At 39.0% G+C, this 26,001-nt stretch overlaps 1 protein-coding gene across 4 annotated transcripts in view; it reads left to right on the plus strand.

Annotated features, from left to right (window-relative positions):
• Positions 1-2,351: 2,351 nt before the first annotated feature.
• Positions 2,352-26,001, plus strand: part of MTM1 (myotubularin 1) — a 46,335-nt gene continuing 22,685 nt past the window's right edge. The window contains exons 1-7 of one of the 4 annotated variants that reach the window (XM_074148237.1): positions 2,352-2,430; positions 4,487-4,642; positions 14,637-14,708; positions 15,714-15,786; positions 16,878-16,972; positions 17,987-18,097; positions 18,744-18,845. In XM_074148237.1, coding sequence (XP_074004338.1) covers positions 14,646-14,708; positions 15,714-15,786; positions 16,878-16,972; positions 17,987-18,097; positions 18,744-18,845 — 444 coding nt within the window. In that variant the 5' untranslated portion in view covers positions 2,352-2,430; positions 4,487-4,642; positions 14,637-14,645. Of the gene's footprint in view, positions 2,431-4,486; positions 4,643-14,636; positions 14,715-15,713; positions 15,787-16,877; positions 16,973-17,986; positions 18,098-18,743; positions 18,846-26,001 lie in introns of those variants that run through there. The other 3 variants (XM_074148238.1, XM_074148239.1, XM_074148240.1) reach the window with 3 other exon arrangements.

The following is a 26,001-nucleotide window of genomic DNA, read 5'->3' on the forward strand; positions in this document are numbered from 1 at the left end:
TTGGGGCAGGACCGTCCTTTGTGTTGATCCTGACCAATAACAGGGTCTTGCAGCACTATGGTAACACAAATAATAAATACACATATGGAAGCGAGATGCCAGGGAAAACCTAGGTATTATGAGACTGAAGAAAACAAAGTATGAAATGAGAGAAGTGAGGAATACAGGCAGGAGAGGCAGCATCAAGAAATGTGACACTGTGTTGTAGACTTGACAGGAAAGAAAAGTTTTAATTAGAGTTTTGAAGAAAAATTATCAGTAACTTTTGGGCTGTTTGTAGGATCCTTGGAAATAAAAGCCAGCCAAAAGAATGCCCAAAAGAAGCTGTTTAAACATATTACCAGTGGGCTGTGAAAACTGGCATTGTGAGCTGACCGGAGCTGCAGTTAGATCCCAGCAGTGAATGGAAATGGCAAGTAAGGTGAAGACAGGCTACCGAGGCCTCCCAGAGTAAAGACGTGCAGGTACGGATCGACATGATAGAGTGGGCTGAGCCAGCCCAGGGATGAAAAGAGGGGAATAACACGGTGAAAATGACAGACTAAGAAAAATGGTCTTTGTAGCGGTGCTCTCGGTAAGTATGAGCAAGACAAGGTTATATTTTTCCAAGGCCAAAGGAAAGGATGTTGCAGTAATTGAGATCTGAGAAGATGGGAGTTTTAGCTATACGGACAGATTTAAATATAGTCTGAACATAAAGCACTAAGGTCTGAGTCAAAGATTATTACATACCGGCAGATAATAGTGTAATAGATAAAGTTGAGAGTACTTGTGGGAGAAGACTCGACACTTTTTTTAACTACACTGAGCTTAAAATGACATTAGGGTTGTCAATTAACCAGTTTTTATCCAGATGGTCCAGAGATTGGAGGCTGGAGTATTTGTGTGCCGTCTGGGCTGATTACGACCCAGGCACCATATGCTGCAATACAAAAGAACGAAGAGAATAGAGACAGCCTAAACACCCCAGAACCACTCACACACCAAACTTGAATCATGTAGGCTGTCACAGATCCGAATGGCCACCAGGTGAATCATCAATCAGGTAACTTGAAGCACGTTTCTTCCAGTTCACATCATCTTCGGGCACCTCTGTGGGATGCACGGGGCGTTTGTGACTCTGCAGCAGGAGATGACGTCCCACTGAAAAGCCATAAGAAGGTAACGGAGACACAAGGCAAGAGTTTAGTTAGGAAAGCGTGCCAGTCTGCAGCGAAGAGGCACCACCGTGACAAATCTGAGTGGAGGCTGTTGTTTGAACTGTAGTTGTAGTACACATTACCTGGGGATAAAAGGTAGAGTGACCAGAGAAGGGGCCCAAGGGGAAAGGCCTGTTTTGTATCTACCAGAAGGCATGTAAGAAAAAGCCCCTCAAAAATGTGCCAGTAGATGGGTTAGGAATGTAGGAGGGGGGAAAAAAAAGGTAGAGGACAGAGTCACCGACCAAGGGTGGAGAGTATTTCGCTTGACAGATTAGGGTGGAATAATAGTTGTGATCATTAAAGGTCATATGAGCAAGAAGCTGTTTGAGACTTTGTCTTTTTAAATAAATGCAAGGGGCATAAGCCAGGCTGGAAAAGATCTAGGGCAAAATTGATGGAAAGAAATTAATGAGAGAATTTGTGGAGAGCACTTTTAGTGATCTGAGCCATTAAGTGTCAGAAATGACTAAGGCAAAAAAAATATACCTTTCTAGGTTTCATGTCAGAAAAAAGCTTTAAAACATGATCCGAATGAAACCTTGAATGAATGATCAAATAAGAAGGATCCTCTGTGTGTATACACACACGTATATGTAGATGAATAAATGTGTACCTATACATATCAATATATTGATTTATGGTTGGAATATACCACGCTGGAATCAACCAAAGCAAGACTTAAAAACCGCATCAGTAATTTTTCTAGCTAGTCTTTATTGAATAATCCTCCTGGTATCTGCATCACCAAATCTTTTACTTCCTAGCAGTTTTTACTGGTAGTCAGGGAGCATTCAGAAGGCTTGGGCCGCTGGGGTGTCTCCGATCATCAACGGCCAGCGACTTGACCTGTTTGATACTGGACACACGTCCTGTGTTCTCCTTCCCTTCCCCTCCTGTTTTTCCCGGTTGTTTCATTTAGGAATGCTCTGCTCGGTATGGGACAGGGCCGGTAACGGCTGGGAGGGCGAGCGAAGGCCGGCTGCCTCGCCTCACAGCTTCCCCTCAGCGCCACAGGCGTCCGTTTCCCGCCCCCAGGACTACATCTCCCGGCAGGCCCCGCGGCCTCGGGGACTACACCTCCCGGCAGGCACCGGGGCACCCCCCCACACCCCCCGCGGGGTGGAGCGGGCGCCGGCCCGTCACGTGAGCGGGCGCGGTGGGCCCGCGCGGGGCGGGGAGCGCCGGGCGCCGCACTCGGGCCCGCCACGGCGAGGGCGGCTGCGTCCCGGTGAGTCTCGGCGGGGCCCGGGCTGGGCAGCGGCCCTGTCCCCGCACCCCCAGACCCTCCCCGCCCCGGGGGATCCGCTCCTCCCGTCCCCCCCACCTCAGTATGCCCAGGCGGGGGCTGGTGCCGGCCCGGGCCTTCCCGCCGGCCCGGCCCCTCTCCCTCAGGGCACGGCGCGTCCCCCCGTCGCTTGTCTCTTCGCCTCACGGGGTGCTCTGGGGGTGGCTGGAGGTTTTTGTGAGGGCCCCCCGTTGCCGTCCCGAGCGCTTTGGGAGCCCCGCATCCCCGGCGGGCCGCCCTGCCGGCAGTCACCTGTGGCGGCGGCCGGTGGGGCTGTGCTGCGGGGCTGTGTTGTTGCTGTCGGGCTCCGGCTTCTCCTGACTCACGCCCTGATGTGCTGAATCAATCTGAAGGCGAGACGTCGCCGAAGCGCATAGCCCAGCGTCATGGCTTAGTAAAGGCACCTTTGAACTATAATTTTTACCTTTCCTGTAAAAAGAAATGCTCTACTGTGATATGAAAATAGTCCGAGCGCTCTTTATTTGCTTTCAGACCTTTAAGCCACTGTAGTGTTCGTTTCTGACTGGCTTAAATTTTGTTCTGAAGCATGTGACTACTTTCCGTGTTCACGGCTGAAAAGCCAAAACCTTCCATTTCAGCGCAAATATTTTTAGTCGATTTAGAATAAGAAATGACTCTTGAAGATGAGAGACTGTTTGTGCTTGCTGGTCTTTGTGCTGTGGCAGTCAGAAAGCATAATTCCTGCTTTGTGTGATTGGTGGTTTTGGGTTGTTTGGTTTGGGTTTTTTTCAGGTGTACATGTATTAGTGTTTTTTCTTTTCACAGAAAGCCCTATTTTTCTTGGTACTATAGAAAGCAACACAGGCAAATTCAGTTTCAAAACTGTGTAGATGTTAAGTGTTTTGCAGTTGGCCTTTAGACTGACTTGTCATGAGAGGTACTAATAAAAACTGTATCTGTTTGAAAGGTACCTTGGCTTTATGACATAATGCCTGTTTTGGGGCAGTATTGTGCTTGTTGCTTGCTGGTAGTCATATATTTGTTTATCATTAACCAGATTTGAAGGGCAGATGTATCATGGTACAGGATTAGCACTGTGCTGCAGTTTTCTTTTTAATGTTAATTTGTGGTTTAGGTGGTTAAAAAAGTTAGTCTGTACAGTTATTAACAAAGCTGGTAGGTGCAATGAGCCTTAAAACACAAAACTTTTGGGCCTGTATGTAGCTTTGTTGTTTGGTGAACGTCACAAGAGAGGAGATGTGGTGTTTTCAATAAAACACATAATTTCCCCTTTTTGCACTATTATTCTGTGCTTGGTCAGAAGGAAACTTCCAAAAGACGCACTTGCCAGAGAGATGGGCTTGTAGCATCATTGAGGTGGAGCAAACTCTAGTATTAATGTATTCCTGATATGTGGAGTTACAATCTTAACTAGCAGTAGTTAATTTAGAATGCAAGACTAATTTGATTAGAAGTAACTGTGAATCTTTAAAAATCTTTAATATTGTGTGTGTTCTTTTAAAGGAGACAACATACTAATTTTTCTAAGAACTTTAATCAGGTGAAAATAAGTTTTGTTTCATGGTCTGTCTCTTCTGACTTCACGAAGTTATGTAGCAGCTTTCGTGTGAAAGTCATTCCTGAATGTATTTGGGAAAAGAAATAGATAAATGGCAGTATTCTTTGGGAAGGGATGAGAGAGAAAGTGCTTAACTGTGTGCCGTAAGATGCCCAAATATGTATGGGGAACATAAGCATGGTTAAAAGTCTGCATAAACTTTACACATTAGAAACATTTCAAAACTGTATCTTTTGGAAGAGAGAGTTCCACTTAATTCCAACTACTTGATGCCAAACCTCCTGACACAAGATAAAACATAAAAAGAACTAGTACTGTGTGTTTCCTTTCTCCAGAATGTTTTTAGTAGCAACTATTCTGGGGTTTTGCTTCCTTTCTGAAGTTTTCTAAAAAAGTAATGTCAATTGAAACACGCTAGCAGAGCTAACAATGTCTTCCTACCTCTTCCATTCCTGCCAGGGGCCAGCTACAGCACGAAAGTCAAATGTTGTTTGAAAGGTGAAGGAATGAACACACTGTTGTCCTCTCATCTAACACTGAAGTGGGCGTCACTGTATTTTCTACAACTGAAATGACTTATTAAACCTGGAGGCTTCTGAGCAAGAGAAAACAAAAGTAAGTGTTTTCAAGTAGACTGGGTTACAGTTTTGTGTAGGATGGGATGTGTGTTTTTCAACAAAATCTAAGTAATTGGTGCACAACCTCTTTGCTGGGTTGCTGCATATAATGAATGGAAGGGCTGTGTGCCAGAGACTCTGGGTGATGTGACTGGACCCGTTAATGCATAACATACGTAGGCAGATGTGGAATACAGAAGCATCAAACTTTCTGTGCCCGGTAAAGTACTTGCCTGTCACTTGAGAAGAGAGCACACCCCGAAGCATGGTGCTGCCCCATGAATGGGTTAGGCAGGACAGTCCCAGTCTCTCCTTTCGTAAGGACTGAAGCAAAGAACGGTTTGTGGATGACTTCGTCATAGTCCTTACTCTACTTCTTTTTAAGCAGAGACAAACTCAGAATGGTACTTTCTCCGTGGTATTATGTGTATTCAGAGAAGCGATTTATGTAGTGGAAGAAGGAACTAAACAGAGTAGATGAAGGAGGAGGGGTCTGTTGCATGGGTTGTACATGTTCTCAAAGGAAAGCTGGAGGAAAGCCCGAGTAGGGGATGTCATTTTAACTGTTACAGTGTCTTTTTTTTTATACAGTATATCATTGTATAACAGATACAATTTCCATTTCTCTTGTGGAATCATCAGTTAAATCTTTAGCAATAGAACTACAGTGGCCTAAGGGGATATCTTTCAAGAGGAATGAGCAGAGAGCAACTGAAGGCTTTCTTAATAGAAAACTTTGAAGCTGTATTTGCTATCCCATAGGCTTTCCTGTCAACCGCATCAGCTTTTGACAATGTGGGAGGTATACATTCCCTGCAGGGGATGCAGAATAGAGAAAATAGACTGGGTGGGTTTAGAAAGCTACGGATCAGCCTGCAGGCATAGGTTTCCTACAGATGTAATGCTGATTCTAGAGGTAAGGTGACAAATGGTTCCTAAAAAAACCCACTCATTTCTGTCATGACACCTAATCTAGCTAGATTTAGCAGGTCCTTGCTGTACAGGGGTACATGCATAGAGGGAAAACTACAACTTTCTTTGATCCACTCACATGACTGAACTTCCTCTTTAGAACTCAGTTACCAAAGTAAGTATTAAGGAAGTTAGGAAAAAGATAATCATGGCAAGAGAAAGATATTACGCATAGAACAAATACAGGAGATGCAATAAGCGAGTACAAGTGGACAGAAATAATTGTTAGCATAAATTACAAGGAATAGACCTCTCACAATTGCTAGTAAACGGGCCTAGGCAAATCATTATATTTATTACCTTTGAAGCAGGTGCTGCTTTTCCTTGTTACTGTGATACAAAGCATGAGAAATATCTAATGAATAGATCAGAGTCCATCAGCAGATAAGTTACTTAGTGTCCATGATGGCAAGTGTCCTGTTGTTTCATCTCTCCTTGTGAGAGAGCTTGTAATTCTCTTACGAGAAAGCTAGCCAGGATAAAAGCCAGGGATATCACCCTAAGCTGCATTTTCAGTATAATTGAAAGGAGGAAGCAATGGGGTTGATAATTAGAAAAAGTAATGTTACAAAGTTTTTATGTTGGATCTTGTTGGAAGTTGTGATTTACTTTGAAAATAGGGTGGGAGTCAAATTCCATGAGAATTGAAGACAATAAAAGAAAACCTTCAAATGAAGACAGTAGAAATATCAATCAAGATAGAAGTAAAGATTTTTTTACTCCCTCCAGCTATTATTTATTCAATACCTGGCTTCCATGTACAAGCTACATGATATATATTTTTTTAAAGAAATGTATACACAAAAGTGTACAGGATCTGGTGACACGGAGAAAGTATTTGCCAGACTTTCTACCAAGCTGTTGCTACTTGCTGCCATTTGTAGGACTTTGTTGTCAGGATATTATTTTTTTGTTAGTGCAAAGTTTTGCTTCAAAACTACCTGGTATAGCGAGCCTATAAAATAGGAGTGGGCAGGCAGCTGGAGCACTTCTAATTTGTTTGCTGAATTAGCAGTCACTTGACTGTTGTGAACTTTTGTCATTTGCTCTTGTTCATATTGAGTCCTTTGGGGACAATGACTTGCCCTTTCAAACACAGGGCACATTAGGGAACAACAGAATGCTTTTTCTGGGAGAGGGAGCATTTCTGATTCTTAGCAAACAAATTCAGTAGCCCGTGTGGAGTTGTACAGCTGCTGTTCACAGTCTAGCAGAGAAGTGGCAACAGGAGGGATTCTGGAGTGTGTTTTTCTTAAAGAGAAGAAGCCCGGTGGAGAACTGACATTTAGCAGACAGGTAGCTCCAGACTGCAAGTGGTTTTTTTCAAAGTGATACTTTTTTTGTAAGATACAGAAATTTTTTATAATGCGTTACTGATGGATTTGATTACCTGACTTAGAAACTTCAGTGCAGAAGGGAAAATACTAGAATGCATTCTACATGCACAGTATCCCATTGAGGCTTGTACTGCTGATGTGCTTTTTGCGTTCTAGTTATGGCTTGAATTGAGAAGATTTTCAAAGAGTCTTGAAAGCTCATATGTTTTCCCTGGAAAAGGTAGATTTAGTAATTATGTGTGAATGGGGTAATATCATTTAGACCCTAAGGGAGAAGACCCACTAGTGGCATAATCCACTCTCAGATCACGAGAATCCACTTGAGGAAAGGTAAGGGCTGCAGACTCCACTACTAAGAGGTTACGCTTGGAAGGATTTTACACCCTGTAACTGTGATGGTAAACAAGAAATAGGAGATTCTGTGATCTAGCAATATATGTTGACTCAAAAGATCCACTCTGGAATAAGTGCCGGTAGAAGCTTATGACTTGCAGAGGTGGTCTGTTGGTGTACATCATAAGTGTGATTTGCCCTTGAACTCTGATGGTGAGACATCATAAATGCTCTCTTAAGTGGTTTAATAGAGCCTCTTCCTTTTCCTGTTTAAATGATACTTACATCTCACAGGTAAGTCAGTTCTCCTTTCCTTCTGGTTGCCATCAGTTGCACAACAAGTGACAGGTAATTGCTACTGGCCACAATTAAATACATGTAACTATGAAGTCTGAGTTGGCATTGCTCTGGGCATGTTTTTGATGTCAATACTGTATGACTTGAAAATTACAAAATCTGTATTTTAGTTAAGTAGTCTAAATGAATCAGGTCAGGGAGCATGAGCAACATCATTCTTTTAAAAAAATTAAAAAATTTTAAAAAACTAAAAAATAAAAAAATAAAATTTGCTTCTAAAAACCTCCTGCATTGGTATCTCTCACTGTTGCAGGAAGTTTTTATGGGTTTCTTTATTTACTTTTACTTTGGAAATAAATATAAGCAAGTGTTTCTATGATGTAGATTTTTTGGTGGTGTGTTCTTTTTGATTTTTTTTTTTTGTTGGTTTTGGTTTTTTTTAACCGTGTCTGTTTGAAACTGGAATGCTCTGCTTTATGCCATTTATTTTTTATAGCTTTGTTAAACTTTGGAGACTTCTGCTACCTTATTTTTGTTTCTGTTATTGAGTATAGTTCTTTTGTGCTAAAATATAACTGGGTAAATGAGTGTGAAAGAGATGTATTTATTTCTGTGGACTTGATCGGGTGGTTGTGGCGCTGATCATCTTTTTGGTTGATGGTGCTCTTTGCTTAGGGCAGCTGATGTCTGGAAAACTGCCTTCGTTGCTGTAGATATTTCTTGTGACTTGTTTCATATCTCTCTATATCTTTTGATCTAATTCTGAAATTTTATTAACCTTTAATGAAATGAATGACTGCTCTTCATTATATGAAATACTCATTTACTAGTATTAAAGATGCTGATGATTATTTCAGTGACACTGTGATGTGATAACTTAGATGCTGTTGTTGGCTTGACCCTTCAGGACTGTTGCTTTTTCCAATTGTGTTTTTTTTTTTTAAAAGGATTTATGTTCCTTTCTTTTTAATGCCAAAAATGAAATACTTTTTTTTTTTTTTTATTTCTCCCTTCATGGTTGTCTTATTTTAATTTTGCTACTGTCTTAGTGAGAAATTTCTAGAGTTCTGCTCTATTCTATATGTTATTTCTGAAAACCTATGTATTATGTGTTATCTCTTCTGTGCAGTTGTGGTGCTGACAGATGTGGTTTTGTTTTTAGGACTTTGTATTTTATGCTTTTAATTTTATTATGGGAGACACAAGGCAGTATATTCATACTGGCTCTGAAGGTTGTTACTGTACCAAATAAAACTCTACAATCTTTGTGTAACACCAATATACCTTGTCATTATAAATGTTTTGCAACCTCTGTTTAAATGAGGGTGCAAGCAGTTTTTTCTCTATACCTGCACTTAGACTTACCTCTCAAACACAGTGAAAAATGATTTACTAATATAATACAGTTTTTCTTCTCTTTGAAAGAATTCCTTATTTGGTAGCAAGTCTAACTATGAAAATAACTTCATATTTATCTGGACTGACAGATGCCTTACAGATCTTAAATGATTAACCCACTGCACTGGTTGCTTTCAAATGTCATGTAATTGTCCAATTGTAACTAACTCTTTTTAGAAGTGCTCTAATTGTTTTCTAAATTACTATGACAGCAAATGAAGGGACTTAGTAAATTTTGTAACTATATTTTTGGACAGGTCTTGGACATGCACAGATTTTTTTTTCATTCTTGCACAAATGATTATCTGGAGCAGGATTATGAGAACTTTGATGTTATCCTGTGTCATGGTTATTGACGTGTGACAGAAATCGGAATGCTTCTAGAAAATGTTCAGTTGAACTCTTTGTTCATTTTCACTGTATTGGTAGATCTGATTCTGGTAAAAGCAAATAATTCTCATGCTTATCCAGTTGCCCTTATGTTATTTTTATATATATATATATACACATAGATATATATACACACACAAAGCAAGTGTTTCAGCTATAATAATATGTCACCAATGTATTTTCATCATGTTATCATCTTATTCAGTATATTCTGTAAATGTCTTCTGTGTATGGTGATTTAGCAGTTTAGTTTCCTCTGTCTTTCCAGGTTAACATGTTGAACATTATAGACCATACAAAATTAAAAAATTCATTTTACATTAAATGTTTGCAAAATTGTTCTTGCTCCAAATGATTGCTATAGATACAAACTTAAAAGCGTTTTTTCCAAAGTTTTAATTCAGTGATGGAGAGTTAAAAATATGACATATTTGGAAAGTGGTGCTCACAATTTACTTGATGCAGTTTACTTGGTCTCAGGTGTTTGTGGTAGTAATCCTTTTGCAGACGCAGATTATGTTGTGTTTGGGCATAAATTAATTCTTTGTACGTGTAAAGATTTTAGATAGGCTTAGTTATACAATAGTTACAAATTATTTGGTGTGATTCTGATGTGAAGATGAAGTCTTAAAAGCACCAGCAAAATGTTGAATGAGCTTTAATTTGTTCCTGGATCATAACAATGAGGACTAATTTCACCAGGCTGTTGTCAATCTAAATGTGGCTTGTAAGAGTCTTGATGGTCTTTCCAAGCTGCGCTGCACACATCCTCTAACCTGTTGGCAGTGAGAAACCTTAAGGAAAGAATAGCTCATCATTTTAGGTTTCGTAACTCTCAAAAGCTCATTTACATGTTTTAAAGTTTATTTAGATTTTCTGTGTGGGCATATGCAGCATTTATTCGTAAAGAGCAGGTAGGATCCTTGTGTTGACTCTTAAAATCTGGCCTTTAGTGCTTACCCTTTCGAATGTTTTTGTGCCTCCATTCCTATGAATCCTAGGAAGCACAAATATAAATACCATCTTTAATGAAAATACAGATCCCTAGTAGTTTAATTGTTATTGTAAGATCATTGGAGCCTACATTTCTTGGTAGTGTTACTATATTAAGTTCTGGTAACTTTAACAAAGCTTTGTTTATTAGTTCAAGTTAAATCCAGTAAAATTGTTTTGTCTCCTTGCTATTCTAGATTCAGGGAAGAATGTTCAACTGTTTGTAACTGCAAAATATCATAAACAAAGTTGTCTGATTTGTTTTAAATTTGCAGAGTAATTGTACTTCTGTTGAGCTGCTAACAAGCGTGAGTTTTGTATGGAAATGCGTATGGGTGATACTGGAGAATAAAATGTGTTTGCAATGGAAAACTACTTGCAAGATTTTTCCCTGTGTGGAAGGACTACTGCTGCTCAGTGATAATGAGAAAGTTGTAGCTATTTTAAGACTATGATGGAGTATGTTTTTGAATTGTTCATGGCAATATTACTTTGGGAGGTTGCCAGAAGCTGCTTTTACAATTTGACAGAAAAGAAATAATATTATAAAAGGAAATATTTCGTGCTAATTTTAAATATTTTTGAAAACTTGTTTGCTCTTTTGATATAGTGGAGTCCAATTCTTTAAGGGTGTGTCCTTGTTTGTGGGATGAGAATTTAACCTTGTCTCTTGCCTGAAGATCACAGAAGCACAGAGTAATTCAGGTTCGAAGGGACTTCAGGAGGTCTTTAGTTCAACCCTTTGCTCAAAGCAGGATCAGATCCAGTTGCTCAAAGCTTTATTCACTTGTGTCTTAAAAACCTCTGAGGATTGAGACTGCAACCTCTCTGGGCCCCGTTTTCACTGCCTGACTGCTCTTAAGAGTGCAAAAGTAGGTTGTGCGGTTTTTGTTTCTAAAATCAGGCTGGAATCTAGTTTGGTTTGGTTTCTGTAGCCTCTTGTCCTCTCATAACTCACCACTTTGAGGACCCTGGCTCTGTCTTCTTGGTAACCACCTCAAACATACTTGCGGGTAGCTGTGAGGTGCCACTGGAGCTGGGATTCCCAGCTCCCTCAGCCTCTCATTATAGGGCAGATGCCCCAGGTCCTGGTCCTCCTGGTGACCCTCTGCTGAACTCGCTGCAGTTTGTCAATGCCTGTCTTGTACTGAGGTCCAAAAGTGGACACTGTTCTAAACGCTCTCTAATGGGTGTTCTATAATGTAAAGTTTAATTACTTGACCATACTCTACTTATAGAATTCAGGGAAATGTGCGTGGTTATAAATGTGCTTGTTAGTATTTGGGTTTTTAAAGTGTGATTGGATTTCAAAGCAAAATTGAGGTAGCGTGGAAAGAATTCTTCCATTTATATACTGATGAAATAACTTGCATTGATTTTAGTGAAAATGCTTGATGGATTAAAAGAAAAATAATCTGACAGATAACACCTTACCTTCAATACGTATTTATTCAACTTAATTAGCTCTGGATAAGTCTAATTTGCATAATTGAAGTGTAGGAAATGAAACGTAGTTGGTTGTAGTTCTGTAATGAAATATTCTATAGAAACTGAAGTTAGTGAGTGGATCTGTTGTCACTCTGTTTAAAGCAATCAGCCTTGCAGAGGGCTGGGGAAATTTTACACAAAGTAAACGTGAATACAGAGGTGTCCTGCAAGAGCTGCACAGGCATGGCATTTGTTTGAAGCAGAAGCGTGGAGGGGAGGTGAGCTCTGTCTCTCTGTATTGGCAGGTTCTACAAGGAGAAATTTTTCTGAGAATCTGAAAGGATTTTTGCTCATTCATTTTAATTTACACTGAGGTTTGGAAAAGTTATAGGCAGTGTTCAGGAGTGAGATGATTATTTCAGAATGGTAACTCGCCTCTTGTAATACTACAGTTCAGCCAAAACTTAGTCAATGTGCAGTAAAGGAGGAAATAATACAGAAAGCAAGGGAGGAAAGAGAAGGCTTTTAAAACGCTTCATACTGTTGCCTGTGCGAGCAGCAGAAGTACGCTATGCTCAGAAGTAATATTGAAAGGCATAAGGGTTGTCCAAACGAGCTTTTGCTCTTAAGAGCGTAGGCAGTGGGTTAGCACCGAGGTGAGTGCCCAAGATCCTGGGTGGGCTGGTGTGACCTCTCCTGAAGCTTGTCTTTCTGTGGTGTCGCTGGTGGAGTAGCTGTGGATGCAAGGTCAACGTCTCGCTTGGGTGTGCCTGTACCTGCTGCAGTCAACATTTCCATTTTGCAGTGCAGATCTAGTCAGGGTTGCCACATCTTTTAAAAGTCACTTTTCTAGGACTTGTTTATGCTCACTTGTCTCTCGTGCTTCGTGCAGCCTTAATTTAAATTTGTGTGAGCTCTAGTTAAAGCCACTTTCTATGCTGACATAGAAAAACTGGGGCTGCTGTGCCTTTGTCTCCCTGGTATTTCCCACTTAAAATATGAACAAAACCCAATTCACATGGAAAACACTTTTAAACCAGCTTCTGAGTAAATACACCTTTTACTTTATAAATATCTGGTTATTAGAAAACTTAAGCTTCTATAAGTTAAGGAAAGTCGTCTGAACAAATACTGAATGTTCTCAAGTTAACATAGCAATATAGAAAAAGTTAACTCTACCGTAAGTTTCATAGTATGTAAGATCTCCCAAGGAAGGAAAAACTGAAAATATCTTCTCTTAATCTTCTACATTTTATAGTCAAAACATCAGTCTCCAGCGTTGGCACTAGTTTTTCTGTGGAGGGTAGTTTGAAAGAACAAAGATTTAATGTTGATTGCTAATATCTTTTCATTTAAATTGTTGGCGTCGCTCTAAAACTAGCTCAGGATCCCTCTGTTTCAGTGTTTGGAGAAAGCTGAGTCTGCGGGAGACCCAGAAAGGAAGCAATACCTCGTGTGTGACAGGGTCACGCAGGCCCTGCCACATTCAAAAGCATTTTTCAATTTAATGTGAGTTCCTTTTTTTTTTTTTGTCCTTTTTTTTTTTTTTTTTTTTTGGCGGAGGGGTGTGATTTTTGTACTGATAAGCTGTATCACTGAATATTGCAGTTTTAAACACAATGTCAGGTTCCCTCTGTTTTCTTTATGGGATATGGAAGGCTTGGGCGCTGTAAGGAGGTAACAAACCTGTAGAACTTCAGGTCGTGGTTTTCTACCTTCTTCCTGCACAGACACATTCCTGTATCGTTGTAGTAACTTCAAAGAACTTCAAAGCGTTTTGGACCTTGCAGTTTGATCTGTCGCTGTCGCTTGTGTATGGCTGTTGCAGTGTCACTGAGAGCCCGCAGCCATGCAGGAGCGTACAGAGAGGCCTCTGCAAACTTTCTTCGGTGTTGAGAGGGGAGGGAAAGTGCTTAGTTAAGGCTACAATGTTTCATTTATGGAATTAGAAACACAGATTGTGTGATCTGCAATCACAAACAGACAAAACCTCTTGAAGGTTGCTGTAGGAGGTGAAATGGGGTAGATGAAGGGCGTGTGACTGGTGAAAGGGAAGCATAATTTGCTACAAAGTTACTGTTTCGAGTAAGTATAAGCATTTCCGCAGTGTGTGTTCTAGAGATCCCTTTTGCAATGTCGGGAAATGATTAAGATGATGAATCCCGTATCATGCAATTCTGTCTTTAATCAATACCATTTAAAAAAAATAAAGTCCTTTTCCTTTAAACATATCGAGGCCCTTCAGACCAGAAGGCTGGACACTCCCCCTTCTGGTGCGCTAACTGAAGTTTCAGTTTAGGAAATGGGGGATTGTTTTTAAAAGTAGAAGTACTGTGGAGCTCCTGCTTTTTCCTTCTCTCTTTTTAAAAAAAACTTGAAACATTTGAGTGTATTGACATGCTTGTGATTTCAAGAGCTGTGCAATAATTTCATAGTTTGTTGCTGTTTTCCTAAATGAGAAGTCTTAATACTAATGCTCCAAGTAGTTTGCATTTCAGAGTATGTGTATCCTGTTGCTTAAAACAAGCACTCTAATGTCTGTTGACTGAACTAATAATAGTATTCAAACAACTGAATTCCAAAATACAGCTTGAGTCAGAATTTTCTTTATAATAAGAGCCAATCCCAGAGCTAGTAAGGAATTTCTAGTTAGATTTGGATGCTTTTAAATAGTGACCTTCAATTATAAGGCATTGTGTAATTTTTTAAATTAATAGTAACTTGCAAAACATTCTTGGAAGCTCTTGATGTCTACCTGTGGACCTCCAAAGTCTAAAATCTCTAATGTAAATAGTATGCAATCCAGGAGGAAGTTTAAGTCTCCAATTTGTGCTTTCTCATCAGGTACCCGGTATGGCCTCATCATCAACACCTAAATATAATTCAAACTCCTTGGAGAGTTCCTCAAGTAAAAGGGTGAGTGTAACTTTTTTCATGTTTTTTGCTTCGGAGGTCCTGGAGATCACTATCTTCCATATTTGCGTAGAAAAATGAATCTTTGAGTGACTCATCTTGAATGCATATTTTTATTGCTGAAATTCTAATGCAGTTAACTATGGATTTAAATATTTTTCAGAGTGGATGGGTGAAATAGTCTCTGTATCACAAGTTATGAGAGCCTTTTTAAAATCAGTTCTAATATACTTACTCTCATCCTTGCTTTCTACATTGAAATATCCTGTGGTGTTCTTCAAAAATTTTTGGCACTTTGATGCTGTGGAAAGATTCTGTACTGCAATTGATGAGTTACACCTAGTTATGTTTGGCTGGCTCAGTTTTAAAATGTTAATCTGTAGTGGGAAATACATTAATCTAAATGGCATTCCCCTCTGCTTTTTGATGCTCTGTGGCTGAAGAAAGCACCACCTGTGTGGAAGAAAACAGAAACTAAGGCTTTATTTAGCTTTTAAACATTTCTTCAAAAAGAAAGATTATTTTCTATTAACCATTCTTGAAAACTACTGAAAGTGGGAAAGTCACAAAGGAGTAGGTTGTGTGTAATAGTTGTGAGTACATTGCTTAAGTGATTTCAGTTGATTTGTTCTTCCAAGCCCAGCATACTTGGAAAATTAAATGCACAAAACTTTCAAAGAACTCACAGTATAGAAATTTAATACCAATTTAATGGAAATGTAGTTAGCTGTTCTTTTAGAGGGAGAAAGACTAAAACATGCTTATGTTTCAGATGTGTTCAACCTTTAAATGTTTAATAGTTGCAGTTTCGGATAGTGGCATGTGCTCCTGTTTTGGTTCAGTCTGTTGATTTCTACTGTGGAAAAACCTGTTCTTTCCCAGGAAGAAATCACCTTTAAGGCTTTTTTTTTGGTGGTGTGATTTTTTTTTTGGTTTTTCTTTTTTAATCTGGAACTTGAAGGAATTGTAAAGAAAATATGATGTGCTGTTGTACTTGTCTTTCTTTAGACTCTAAAGGATGGAACTAACTGGGAACAAAATGAAGAAATACCTCGTCTGCCAGGAGAGACTAGAGTTACAGGTATGAAGCTATGTAGCTGCCTTTATGTACAGTAATGTTGGAGCATAAGGAAGAGTAATGTATTGGGTACAGTGGTTTCTTACTTGACAGAGGCTCTTCCTGGAGTGGAGCCTTCCACTCATGGAAGTTTGTGGTGAGGTATCAGAATGCAACTGGAAGTGGTCTGCCTTTTATTTGTGAAGCTTCTCCTTCCCCCACTGCCCAAGGATTTTTAGGTGGGTTTGAAACAAGATTGGCTGAGATGAAACCAATGTGGTGATTCAGAGGAAGTAGTTATGTTTTTAATGAGGAAAGTTGTGGGGAAGACGTGAGGGGGAGGGTGTGGGACAAAGATAGATGTTTGATATGACCCTTATGAAAATTGTCTGTGCTTTGAGGCAGCACACTGGAAGGAGGGTGCTTGTTGTGGAAGGCAGATAAATAGATTGGGCTAAAGAAATGAGTGGACAGGGAGAAACAGGTGTTTTATAGTGCTTCACTTAAGTCTTTAATGGCATTGCTTCAGTTAAGTCTTTCTTTTTTGAGAAGTATGTGTTAGTACTTGTTTTGTTACTGTCCTTGCTGAAACATTGCTGGTAGCCATGCTGTATTTGATTGCCTCAAATTGAAATGTAAGGTTTCTCTTCAGGATGGTGAGTTCTCTAAACGCTTTACAACTTGAAATACGTACTTCAATGCAGAATTGGTTACAGAGCACTGAAAGATGTAATAGTATCAACAGAAGAATGTGTTTGTTCTGGCATAGTGAACAGTCTGGTTCAGTAATCACAGGGAGGACTTAAACCTGCTTGCTGTTCTATGTCCTGCCGTGTCCCACGTAGTGGCAAGAAAGAGAAGACCACAAAGTAACTAGGAAAAGGCTACTGAAATTTGCTGATTTAATTGGGCCAAGTTTAGTATATGAAGCTTTTACATTTTCTTAATAATTCAAGTGGACAAAAATCAGACTTTTAAAATTCATTCATCTGGCTCTCTGGAGAGTAGCTCTTATGAGTGCAGCTGTCTTTATTTTACTGCTACTTAACCAATACTGTCCTTAGCTCTGATTTTTTTCTTTTCACAATCTTTAAGAAATGCTGCATTTCTTACAGACAAGGATGTTATTTATATGTGTCCATTTAATGGCCCCGTTAAAGGAAGAGTGTACATCACGAACTACAGGCTGTACCTAAGAAGTGTGGAAAATGTGAGTAATATGCCAGAATTACTTCCATGGGATGAGTTGGCTTTAAACCCCCTTCCCTTAACCCCCACTGCCTTTGATTTATTTTGTGGCCGGTTCGTTTGTTTTAGTTTTGGCACATGTATGCTTGTGGAATTGCATGGGAGGCTTTTTACTTGAAATAGTCTGTAATGTTTGTAATAACTGTATCTTAATTGTGTAATGACTAAATAGTAATTGCCTTTGTGCCACTGAGAAGTCTATATAAAAATGGAAGTTCTTTAAAGTTAAATGTGTTGTAAAAACATGATTTTTGCCTGGTAAAATTATAGTTTAATCACTTATGCTGAACTGATACCTTTATCTTTTGTCTGTTGAAACTTTTTTGATAGCTGTTCCCCTTACACTTATTCTGTGATAGATCAAGGGCAGCAGCTAATGATGTGTAATAGTTCTTAAAAGTGGCTATCAGTAAGCCAAGATTTTTATTGTCCTCGCTGTTGGAAAAGAAAGATACTTTGATCGATAGAATCTCACATGAGTGGGGGGAGTAGTAGTGTGTTCAATAAGGACCAACATGAAAGAGAATAAAATGTGCTTGTTATCTGTTTCATAATTATTTTTTAAAAAAATAAGGTTTTAGGATTGAGTCTTTCTGGTTGCAGCTAACTCTGCTAGTAATCTCTTTTTCATTTTGTTCTACTTTTACTCTCTATAGCAATAAAGCAGCCTTAGCAAGCAGAGGCAATCAGAAGTATGTAGCAGAAGGCATCTTTTAGGGTGTTACCAGCTTTTTTCCCTGCGTACTGTATTAAGTGTGAAGTATTTTTGTTGCAAGTTAAATTGGATTTCAAGGGTGTAGAGTGACCGTACAGGCTTCATAACGTGTTGGGAGTGGAAACTCAAATCAAACGCAGAAACATACTTTTGCTTCCTGTATGTATTTCACGTCTGCTTTCTATTCTAGAATGCATAAGAACATTTTGCTTGAGTCTTCTTTTCAGATTAATCTTTTCCTTACTCAAACTTTCATTGCAGGATCCAGTTGTGATACTGAATGTTCCATTGGGTGTAATTTCAAGGATTGAAAAAATGGGAGGAGCTTCAAGCAGAGGAGAGAACTCCTATGGATTAGATATAACCTGTAAAGTAAGACTTTCCAATAATTCAATAGGAAATGAAATCTAGAGGTTCCTTTTCTCACTGCTTACCTATTTATAGGAATGAAAAAAAAACCCACATTCCTCACAGCTGAATTTGAAAAGAGTTTTTTTGAACTCCGAGGAAATACCTTTTGTATAAAGGGCTGTGGTGGGTTGGCCCTGGCTGGCCACCAGGTGCCCACCAAAGCCGCTGTCTTGGAGCCAGCTAGCGTTGGCTCTTGTTGAAGTTGATATGCAGTCTACTTATTTTTGACATTAGCAATGAGAAAATAACTAGGGACAATGTAGTCTAGACAGATTATTGGGAAATTTTCATTTTGAAAACATAGAGTAACTCCCATCCTGCAAACACTCAATAGCCCATGAGACTATGATGAATAAGATATGGTCATTTCTGATAGCTTTATGCCAAAGCAGCGTCTGCACTGCACAGAATGTGGTGCTGCTTTATTTGTAGAATTCTTATGCTCTATTCCATTTTATGGGATAAGAAATAAAGCCGAACATTCACAACGGTTCGAGGTGTGCTGCAAGCAGATGCTAAATCATGTTTGGTATATAATATAGCATTGGTACATCAGATAAGTGTCTCACTGCTTTGATTCACTTAAAAGATAATGCCTTTGTTTTAGGATATGAGAAATTTACGTTTTGCGTTAAAACAAGAAGGGCACAGTAGAAGAGATATATTTGAAGTCCTCACAAAATATGCTTTCCCCCAGTCACATAACTTGGTAAGTTACATCATATATATTATCGAGTTGTCTTAATGCAGAGTTCTTGCCAATTAACTTTAACTGTTTGACCTACTAATGGACATCATGGCTGCTTAAAAAGAATAACCACAGAATCTGGTGTCAGAATAAACTAAAGAAAATGAATGTTTTTATTTTGTACATTTACAACACTTACATCCATGTATTTGTAAAATTATGGATGCTATACACTACACTTCAGGTAAACTACTGAGCATCTCTGATGCATACAGATTTCATTGCTTAGAGGCTGCAAGTTATCCTCCCTAATTAGGAAATGTAGCAGTACATGCCTTACATGATTCTTGAGAGTGTTAAACTATTGGGCAGTCTCCAAGGCAATGATAAATATGAATCACCAAAAGCTTTCGTTCAGGAAAAGAAGACATGGTAAGACACTTGTGTTATTGATGAAACTGATGAAAAATGTAGCTGGCAGCTAACATGGTAATGAATTTACACAGATTTATTTCAGGTAAAAAGAACATCTTATGAAAGGAATTGAGTGACAGTGATGTTAAATATCCATTATCTTCCATTTCTTTGCTGAAATCTGTGTACTGTGCATGGTGGATCATTTTGACTTCACCTTAATAAATGCTTTATTTTGTCTTTTGTAAAATTCAGTGTACATTTTATTGAGGTGCTTTCATTTAGGATAATTGTATAAGAGCTCTCTTCACAAAACGCTGGAAAGTTCTGCTATGAATTTTTAAGAACTTTGTTCAGAGAATTGTTGAGTATATGAGGCTGCAGCAAGAATCGTATTTTCTTCTCCAAAGATACATGTCCATCAATGGGTTATATTCTATAAACGTTTAATTCTTTAAAACTTTGTTTGCATACAGAATGAAAATTTTCTGCAAAAGTCTGTGGAATGAAAGCATAAGGAAAAGAATGCTTTTGCTTAGAGTATTTTGTAGAGTTGACAGGTCTTAAGAAATGAAACAGATTTCTACATTTGGGTAGGTGTGAAGAGTTCTACTCACAAAGTGAGTATGTAGAAATGAATGTATCTCTAAGTCTGCTGCTGGCATTTTATACATCTTACAGTAGAGAATGATTGAAAGCATAACAGGATATATGGACCTTGAAAGGATGATGGAAAAAAGAGAGAAAGCTGTATGTATAAATATCAAATTATAGAGAAATTAAGTCAAAGGGGGCTTCTGGACATCATTTGGTAAAGGATTCTGTTGCAAGTAGGGCCTTAGATGGGGTTATCCAGGGCACGGTCAAGCCTAGTCTTGAATATTTCCTGCAAGGTAGATTTTGTCCCGTCTCCGAGCAATCTCATCCAATATTTAGTTGTTCTTATGATGAAGAATTTTTTTTCCTTACATTGAGGACTTGTGAGGATTTGCGCATAGTGAATGTGGACAAATTAAGCTGTAACTGACTTAGAGTCCCTTGTGGGATTTTTTTAATGGTGTCCAACCCAACTACAGGGCTTGGAATAACATGGTGATGAGGTGTGGACTTGTATTAGGTTTTGTCATCCAAAAAGACCTGGTGTTCCTGTCTGGTGATGGTAGTGAATAATGCGTGGAGTAGTACACTTCCTGCTTTATTTGTTGCACCTATTGAACCTAGTAAAGCTCATCTCTACATGGCCTGGCCCATTTTGAGTATAACTTGCCAATAAAAGTTATTCGCTATAACAAAAGGCTTAGTCAAGGTAATTTTGCCTTCAGATTCAGTAAAGCACAAAACTTGGGAAGATAGTGACAGTGTGGAGAATGGCCGTGCTTTGTATCTCTTAGCTATATTTGAAGCAGGGTATAACCATTAGAAATTATGATTACATTGGAGTGAAATCAAGTGAGCCTGTGTTATGAAGTGTCATGAAATTGCACCTGTCCCTATTTTCTAATGTCACAATGTGGATGAGCCCTTAACTTCAAAATGAGCTAAGCAAGTACGTGATATTTTTGGTGTGCTTTCACCATGTTTCAGCAAGCAGTTTAAATTGATCCTGCCAAAGGTGGACACTTCTGCCTGGTTGTTCATTCCTGCTCTGGTTTTTTCCTCCACGAGTTTGAGGCTACGTGATGAACCGGATGGGGAACTGAAAGGAGCTAATGTTATACAAGGAGAAAAAAAATAAAAGCTTTGCACTGAGTTATTTCCTCAGTCTTGTTAGCCCAGTGTGAGGATGGGGTTGGGGCATTTATGGGTGGATATGAATGAAGAGGAATGATGGGACTGACTCTTTCAGTGGCTGGTTTAGGACAAAGTTACACTGTATGAATATGACCGTATGTCTGGGCTGTACATGCCTGCCTTCTCCTCTGAATGTACACTAACACTATGACCATGCAGTCAGTTCCATCAGGGAGATCTTTTATAAAGGATGTGCTGTGGCTTCATATGGCAGCCCTCTGCTACTAAAATGCTGAGCTCTTACTTTTTTCTGGTCTCCTCCTCTCTACCTTCCAGCCATGTGCTTCATTATTCCTCTTGTACCAAACTGACAGTTGTATAATCACCAAGTAAGCCAAATGTAGCTCTCTTATCCAGCACAAAATATTCTGTTTTCTGAGTTAGCCTTGTGCCACCTTTACTAATTTAAGGAGAGCTGGTTTAAAATCTGTATGCACCAGAACCAAGGGCAAGAGGGGGCATGTGAGTGGAACAGGGAGCACGCAGGAGAGAAGAGAGTGATGTCCTATTTTTAGCAGTGTTAAACTAGTAATTTTGCTCAGACCACCTTGTGGAACTGCATCCTTCATCTTGAGCTGCTTCAGCAGCACTGATGTTTGTGCGGCTCTGCAGTGGAAATAAGGTGTCATCAGGACAGTAAAGGTTTAGACCTCTAGGTCCTGATTTTTATCTATATTTTTATATTTTATGTCAGATTTTTATCTGACTTATTTTTACCTGTAGTGAAACTATATCCTTAGACCTGATGCCTTGCTTCCGTTTTCTTCATGTTATACCATTCTCAGACAAATGGATGATAAATACAGCCCAAAACATTATTTCTGAGCAGAGTGTACTTACCGTTTTCAAGACTTCTCCATCACCATCCCAACGGCAGTGTTTGAAAGCCTATAATAAATCACAGGTCTGTTTGCAACTGTTCGACAATGTCTCAACATTGTCCTATGTGCTTACTTCCAGAAGCTAATTCTTGTCTCTCTCCAATTTGAGCATAGGTTGGGTTCAGATCTCCTTGAATAAATATCATAATGTAAAATCTGATAGCTCATCTGACTGGCAGCTTAGTTGATATGAAACAAACAGCTGCTATCCATAATCCTCTGTTACACTTGCAAACTTGTGCTAATTGAAAGAAAATTGGTGCCGAAAGTGTTTTTAAAGAAGTAAAAAAAAAAAAGAAAAAACAAACCAAAAAAACCCCCCAAAAACAAAACCCAACCAAAAAACCCCCAAAACCCAATCCACTCAAAATTAAATGTTTGTAGTACCCCACAAAAGACGAGATATATTTAGTCTCTGTAGTTTAGTTTCTGCATAGCAGCTGCTTCACTTCCTGATCTTATCTTGAAACTACACATCATCATTTTTATAAGATTATTCACCACCATAATACCTGCATGATATGTATTTATTTCTAACCATGATAGCTCTGTGGGAATGCCAGTTTTGATGGGAGATGCTAGTAGCCATGCTGTCTGACTGACTTCTCCCGCTCCTGATGTAGCTGATTATCCTGGTCATGTAAAATCTCTGAGAGTCAGATCATGCCAGTGTTGCTACTGGACCTACAAAGATGATTTTAGGTGGCAGGGAGTCCTGGCGTAGGTACCTGTCTGATGGAGCACTTGATTTTGCAAAAAGCATCTTGACTTGAGGCTTCATTCTGAGTGACTTATGTCAGTCTCAGTGCAATAATGGGGTAAGGTTACCGGATTTGCAAATGATCCAAAGTTAATTATGCAAACACTACAATGTCTGATCTTAGTTTTTCGATGAACAGGTAAGATGTAAATGGCTGAGTTGTAGTAATGGCATATTAAAGGCAAGGGTAATTATGTCTTTACTTTTAAACACACTGAGAAACTGTCAGCCTTTTCACTGAGTAAAAGCTTAGTGATTTGTAATATATGAAAAGTATAAACCAGTAAGTTAGAAATAGAAAAAAACAATTTACTTTCTTTGCATGTGTGTAACACCCCCTTGTTCTAGTTTTTCTGTTTTCTTCTTTTGTAATGCATAAAGATTGGTCAAATATTTAATAAATTATATATATGTTACATGTTCTACTTGTACATGAGCATATATTTATGCACTATGATTCCATAAATAGAGTAAATATATATTTGTAAATAGACTGCTTGCCAAACTGTACCGTCACATTGCAGCTGCGCTCTCCTTTATCTTGCAGAACTACATTGTGTTGTGAGCAACTGGTGTACTGCATATTATTTTTGTGTTCAAAATGGTAATGGTGAATTCAATGTTGAAAGCAAACACTTGGTCTGTAGGAGCGCTGAAAAAGAGACTGTGTGTGTTGAAATTGCAGCTTAGCACCTGCAAGGAAGTAAACAGAATTATTTGCATGGTGAAGCATAAAAAGTAGCTTACCAAAAATGTTACAAGATTTGAAAGACTTTTGTAAAGTGAAGCAGTAGCCTTCTGCTTCAAGTGAAGCAGCAATCTTCTGCTTTTAGACTATGGAGTGTTTCAGGAGCTGCCTTCGCCCCTCTCGGCACTGAGACCAGCTAGCCAAAAGCCACTTGAATAAAGTGTAGATTCACCTTAAATTATATTGATTACTGGTTTTATCTCGCATCTTGGATTCAAACTGGGATGGTTTGCAGTCACTTCCATTCTGTCCTGAGTTTGATGGAGATTAGTGATACGTGGCTGATGGAAGCCCATCAATTCTTATTAGTCTGTCAACCAAAAATGAGTTTGAAATTCTTTTCAGCTGCCATAGGAAATAGAAAGAAGAAATCAAGGAAGGTATTAAAGAGGTATGAAATAAAGATACAAATACAATAAATCACCACTCAGAAAACTTATAGGGTACAAGACTTCTGACTTAATACCTGTAGTTGGTAAAAACAAGTAAGACTTACAATACATTAGTTAATTAGCTGTTGCAAAAAAATCTTAAAGCCTCAGCATAGAATTTGGAGGATAGGAATTTTGCTGCAGATCCGTAGTCTATAGCTGGTCATGTAGTTTGCTTCTCCAACCTTCCTCTGCCCTTTGCACTCTGAAGGATACAAATATCCACGGAACTGGTCCATATTAAATGCTTAGGGGCAGTGAAGTGACTTCCCTGTTTTCGTCCTGCCACGAGAGGGGGGTGTGTGAGGCACTAATACAAAGGAATCTGCATCCACAAAAAGCTAAGCCATGTATTTTCACTGAGAAAGCACCTCTCAAATCTTATGTCAATTGATATGAGAACATAGGCAGAATATATTGTAAATTATATCATTTCTTCTTCTGTCCCATTTGCCTGCTGCACTGTAGAATTGCATTCAGATTATATGCACTGTGATGCGAAAGCTTTGGCACTTTTAAGTTAATCAAGACATACAAACATGCTGCTTTTAATTTGTAAGCTTGGGTTATTTAGGACAAAAGTGGAAAAATGTGGGTCTTTAGTGCAGATGTGAAGCACGTGTAACAAAATCTTCTGGGATCTAAATGTGTATTTATCACATTGATTTGTTCACTATAATGGGGTTTGTCAATTTAGTACATCAGAGTAATAAAAGGTCCAATTCAACAAAAAATATGTTATTCAATAGAAATTACTTCATATTACTTTTATTTATTAGAAACAAAATGTAATAATGAGGAATGTACAAATGTGTGCTAAATATGGCTTATACTGACACAAGCAAGAAAATGCTTATATCTCGTGTTTGCTTACATATATGATTCTTATTATCAAAATTATAAATATGGGTTGCTGGTTACACTGAAGTTAAACTCTAGTTTGAAATTAAACAGAACTGTATGAAATTAGTATAAATGATGCAGAGTGTTTTAAATGCATGTTCTTCCACTGACTTTTCTGCTGTGTCATGTTGGAATACAGAGAGGGATACAAATTTTACTTTCATCTAATGGGCTGCATAAGTGGAGGTGAATGTACGAAAATCTTAAGTTGAGAAATTACTTTAAACGGTATATTGTTGAATGGAACCATGCTACGATTGTCAGAGTGGAAAAGGAAGCATTTTTACTCTTTGAAACAGCTTAATATATAGCTTTGTGTATTTTGTGGTGACAGATGGGCCTAAGGTAGGGTGGGGATAGTGCTGTATTTCAGACTGTAGCATTTAGCCCGGACTAAAGTTCAGGCCATCTTCATAGAATATTTCATGACTTGATATTTCAACTCTGAAGTGAAAGGCTGTTGGAGGTGGTAGGGGTGGGCTTCAGATCTTTAGTATCTTTTGTAAGGAAGTTAAGTTTACTTTAGTTAAGTAAAGTAAGACCTTTAGTAGTAACCAGATTAAGTGTATAGTCTGTACGCAGTGTGCACATATAAACGTGTGTATATACATTTTTGGTATAATTTAGTCAACTCTTGCAGAAGAAAAATAATTTTTAGTCTTCAGGTTTTTAGGTAGTGTTCATTTTTAAATGCTATTCTTGTTGGAGTATATTTGAAGAGTTTTTCTCTAAATAGCTCATACAAAGATCTGAGTCCAAACTTTGCTCCATACATGTGTGCAAGGCATGTGCAGGGCAGCCAAGGGATCAGGGCCAGCCAGCATGGGTTTATGAGAGGGAGGTCCTGCCTGACCAACTTGATCTCTTTCTATGACCATGTGACCCGCTTTCTCGATGAGGGGAAGGCTGTGGACGTTGTCTACCTGGACTTTGGTAAGGCCTTTGACACCGTCCCTCACGGCATTCTCCTGGAGAAACTGGAGAATCATGGCATAGACAAGTGTACCCTCCGCTGGATAAAAAACTGGCTGGATGGCCGTGCTCAGCGAGTTGTGATTAATGGAGCAAAATCTGGTTGGCGGCCGGTCATCAGTGGTGTCCCTCAGGGCTCAGTTTTGGGGCCAGTCTTGTTCAATATCTTCATTGATGATCTAGATAAGGGGATTGAGTGCACCCTCAGTAAGTTTGCGGATGACACCAAACTAGGTGGGAGCGTTGATCTGCTTGAGGGTCGGCAGGCTCTACAGAG

Source organism: Numenius arquata, chromosome 5 (assembly GCF_964106895.1).
Source record: "Numenius arquata chromosome 5, bNumArq3.hap1.1, whole genome shotgun sequence".
NCBI classification, from domain to species: domain Eukaryota; kingdom Metazoa; phylum Chordata; class Aves; order Charadriiformes; family Scolopacidae; genus Numenius; species Numenius arquata.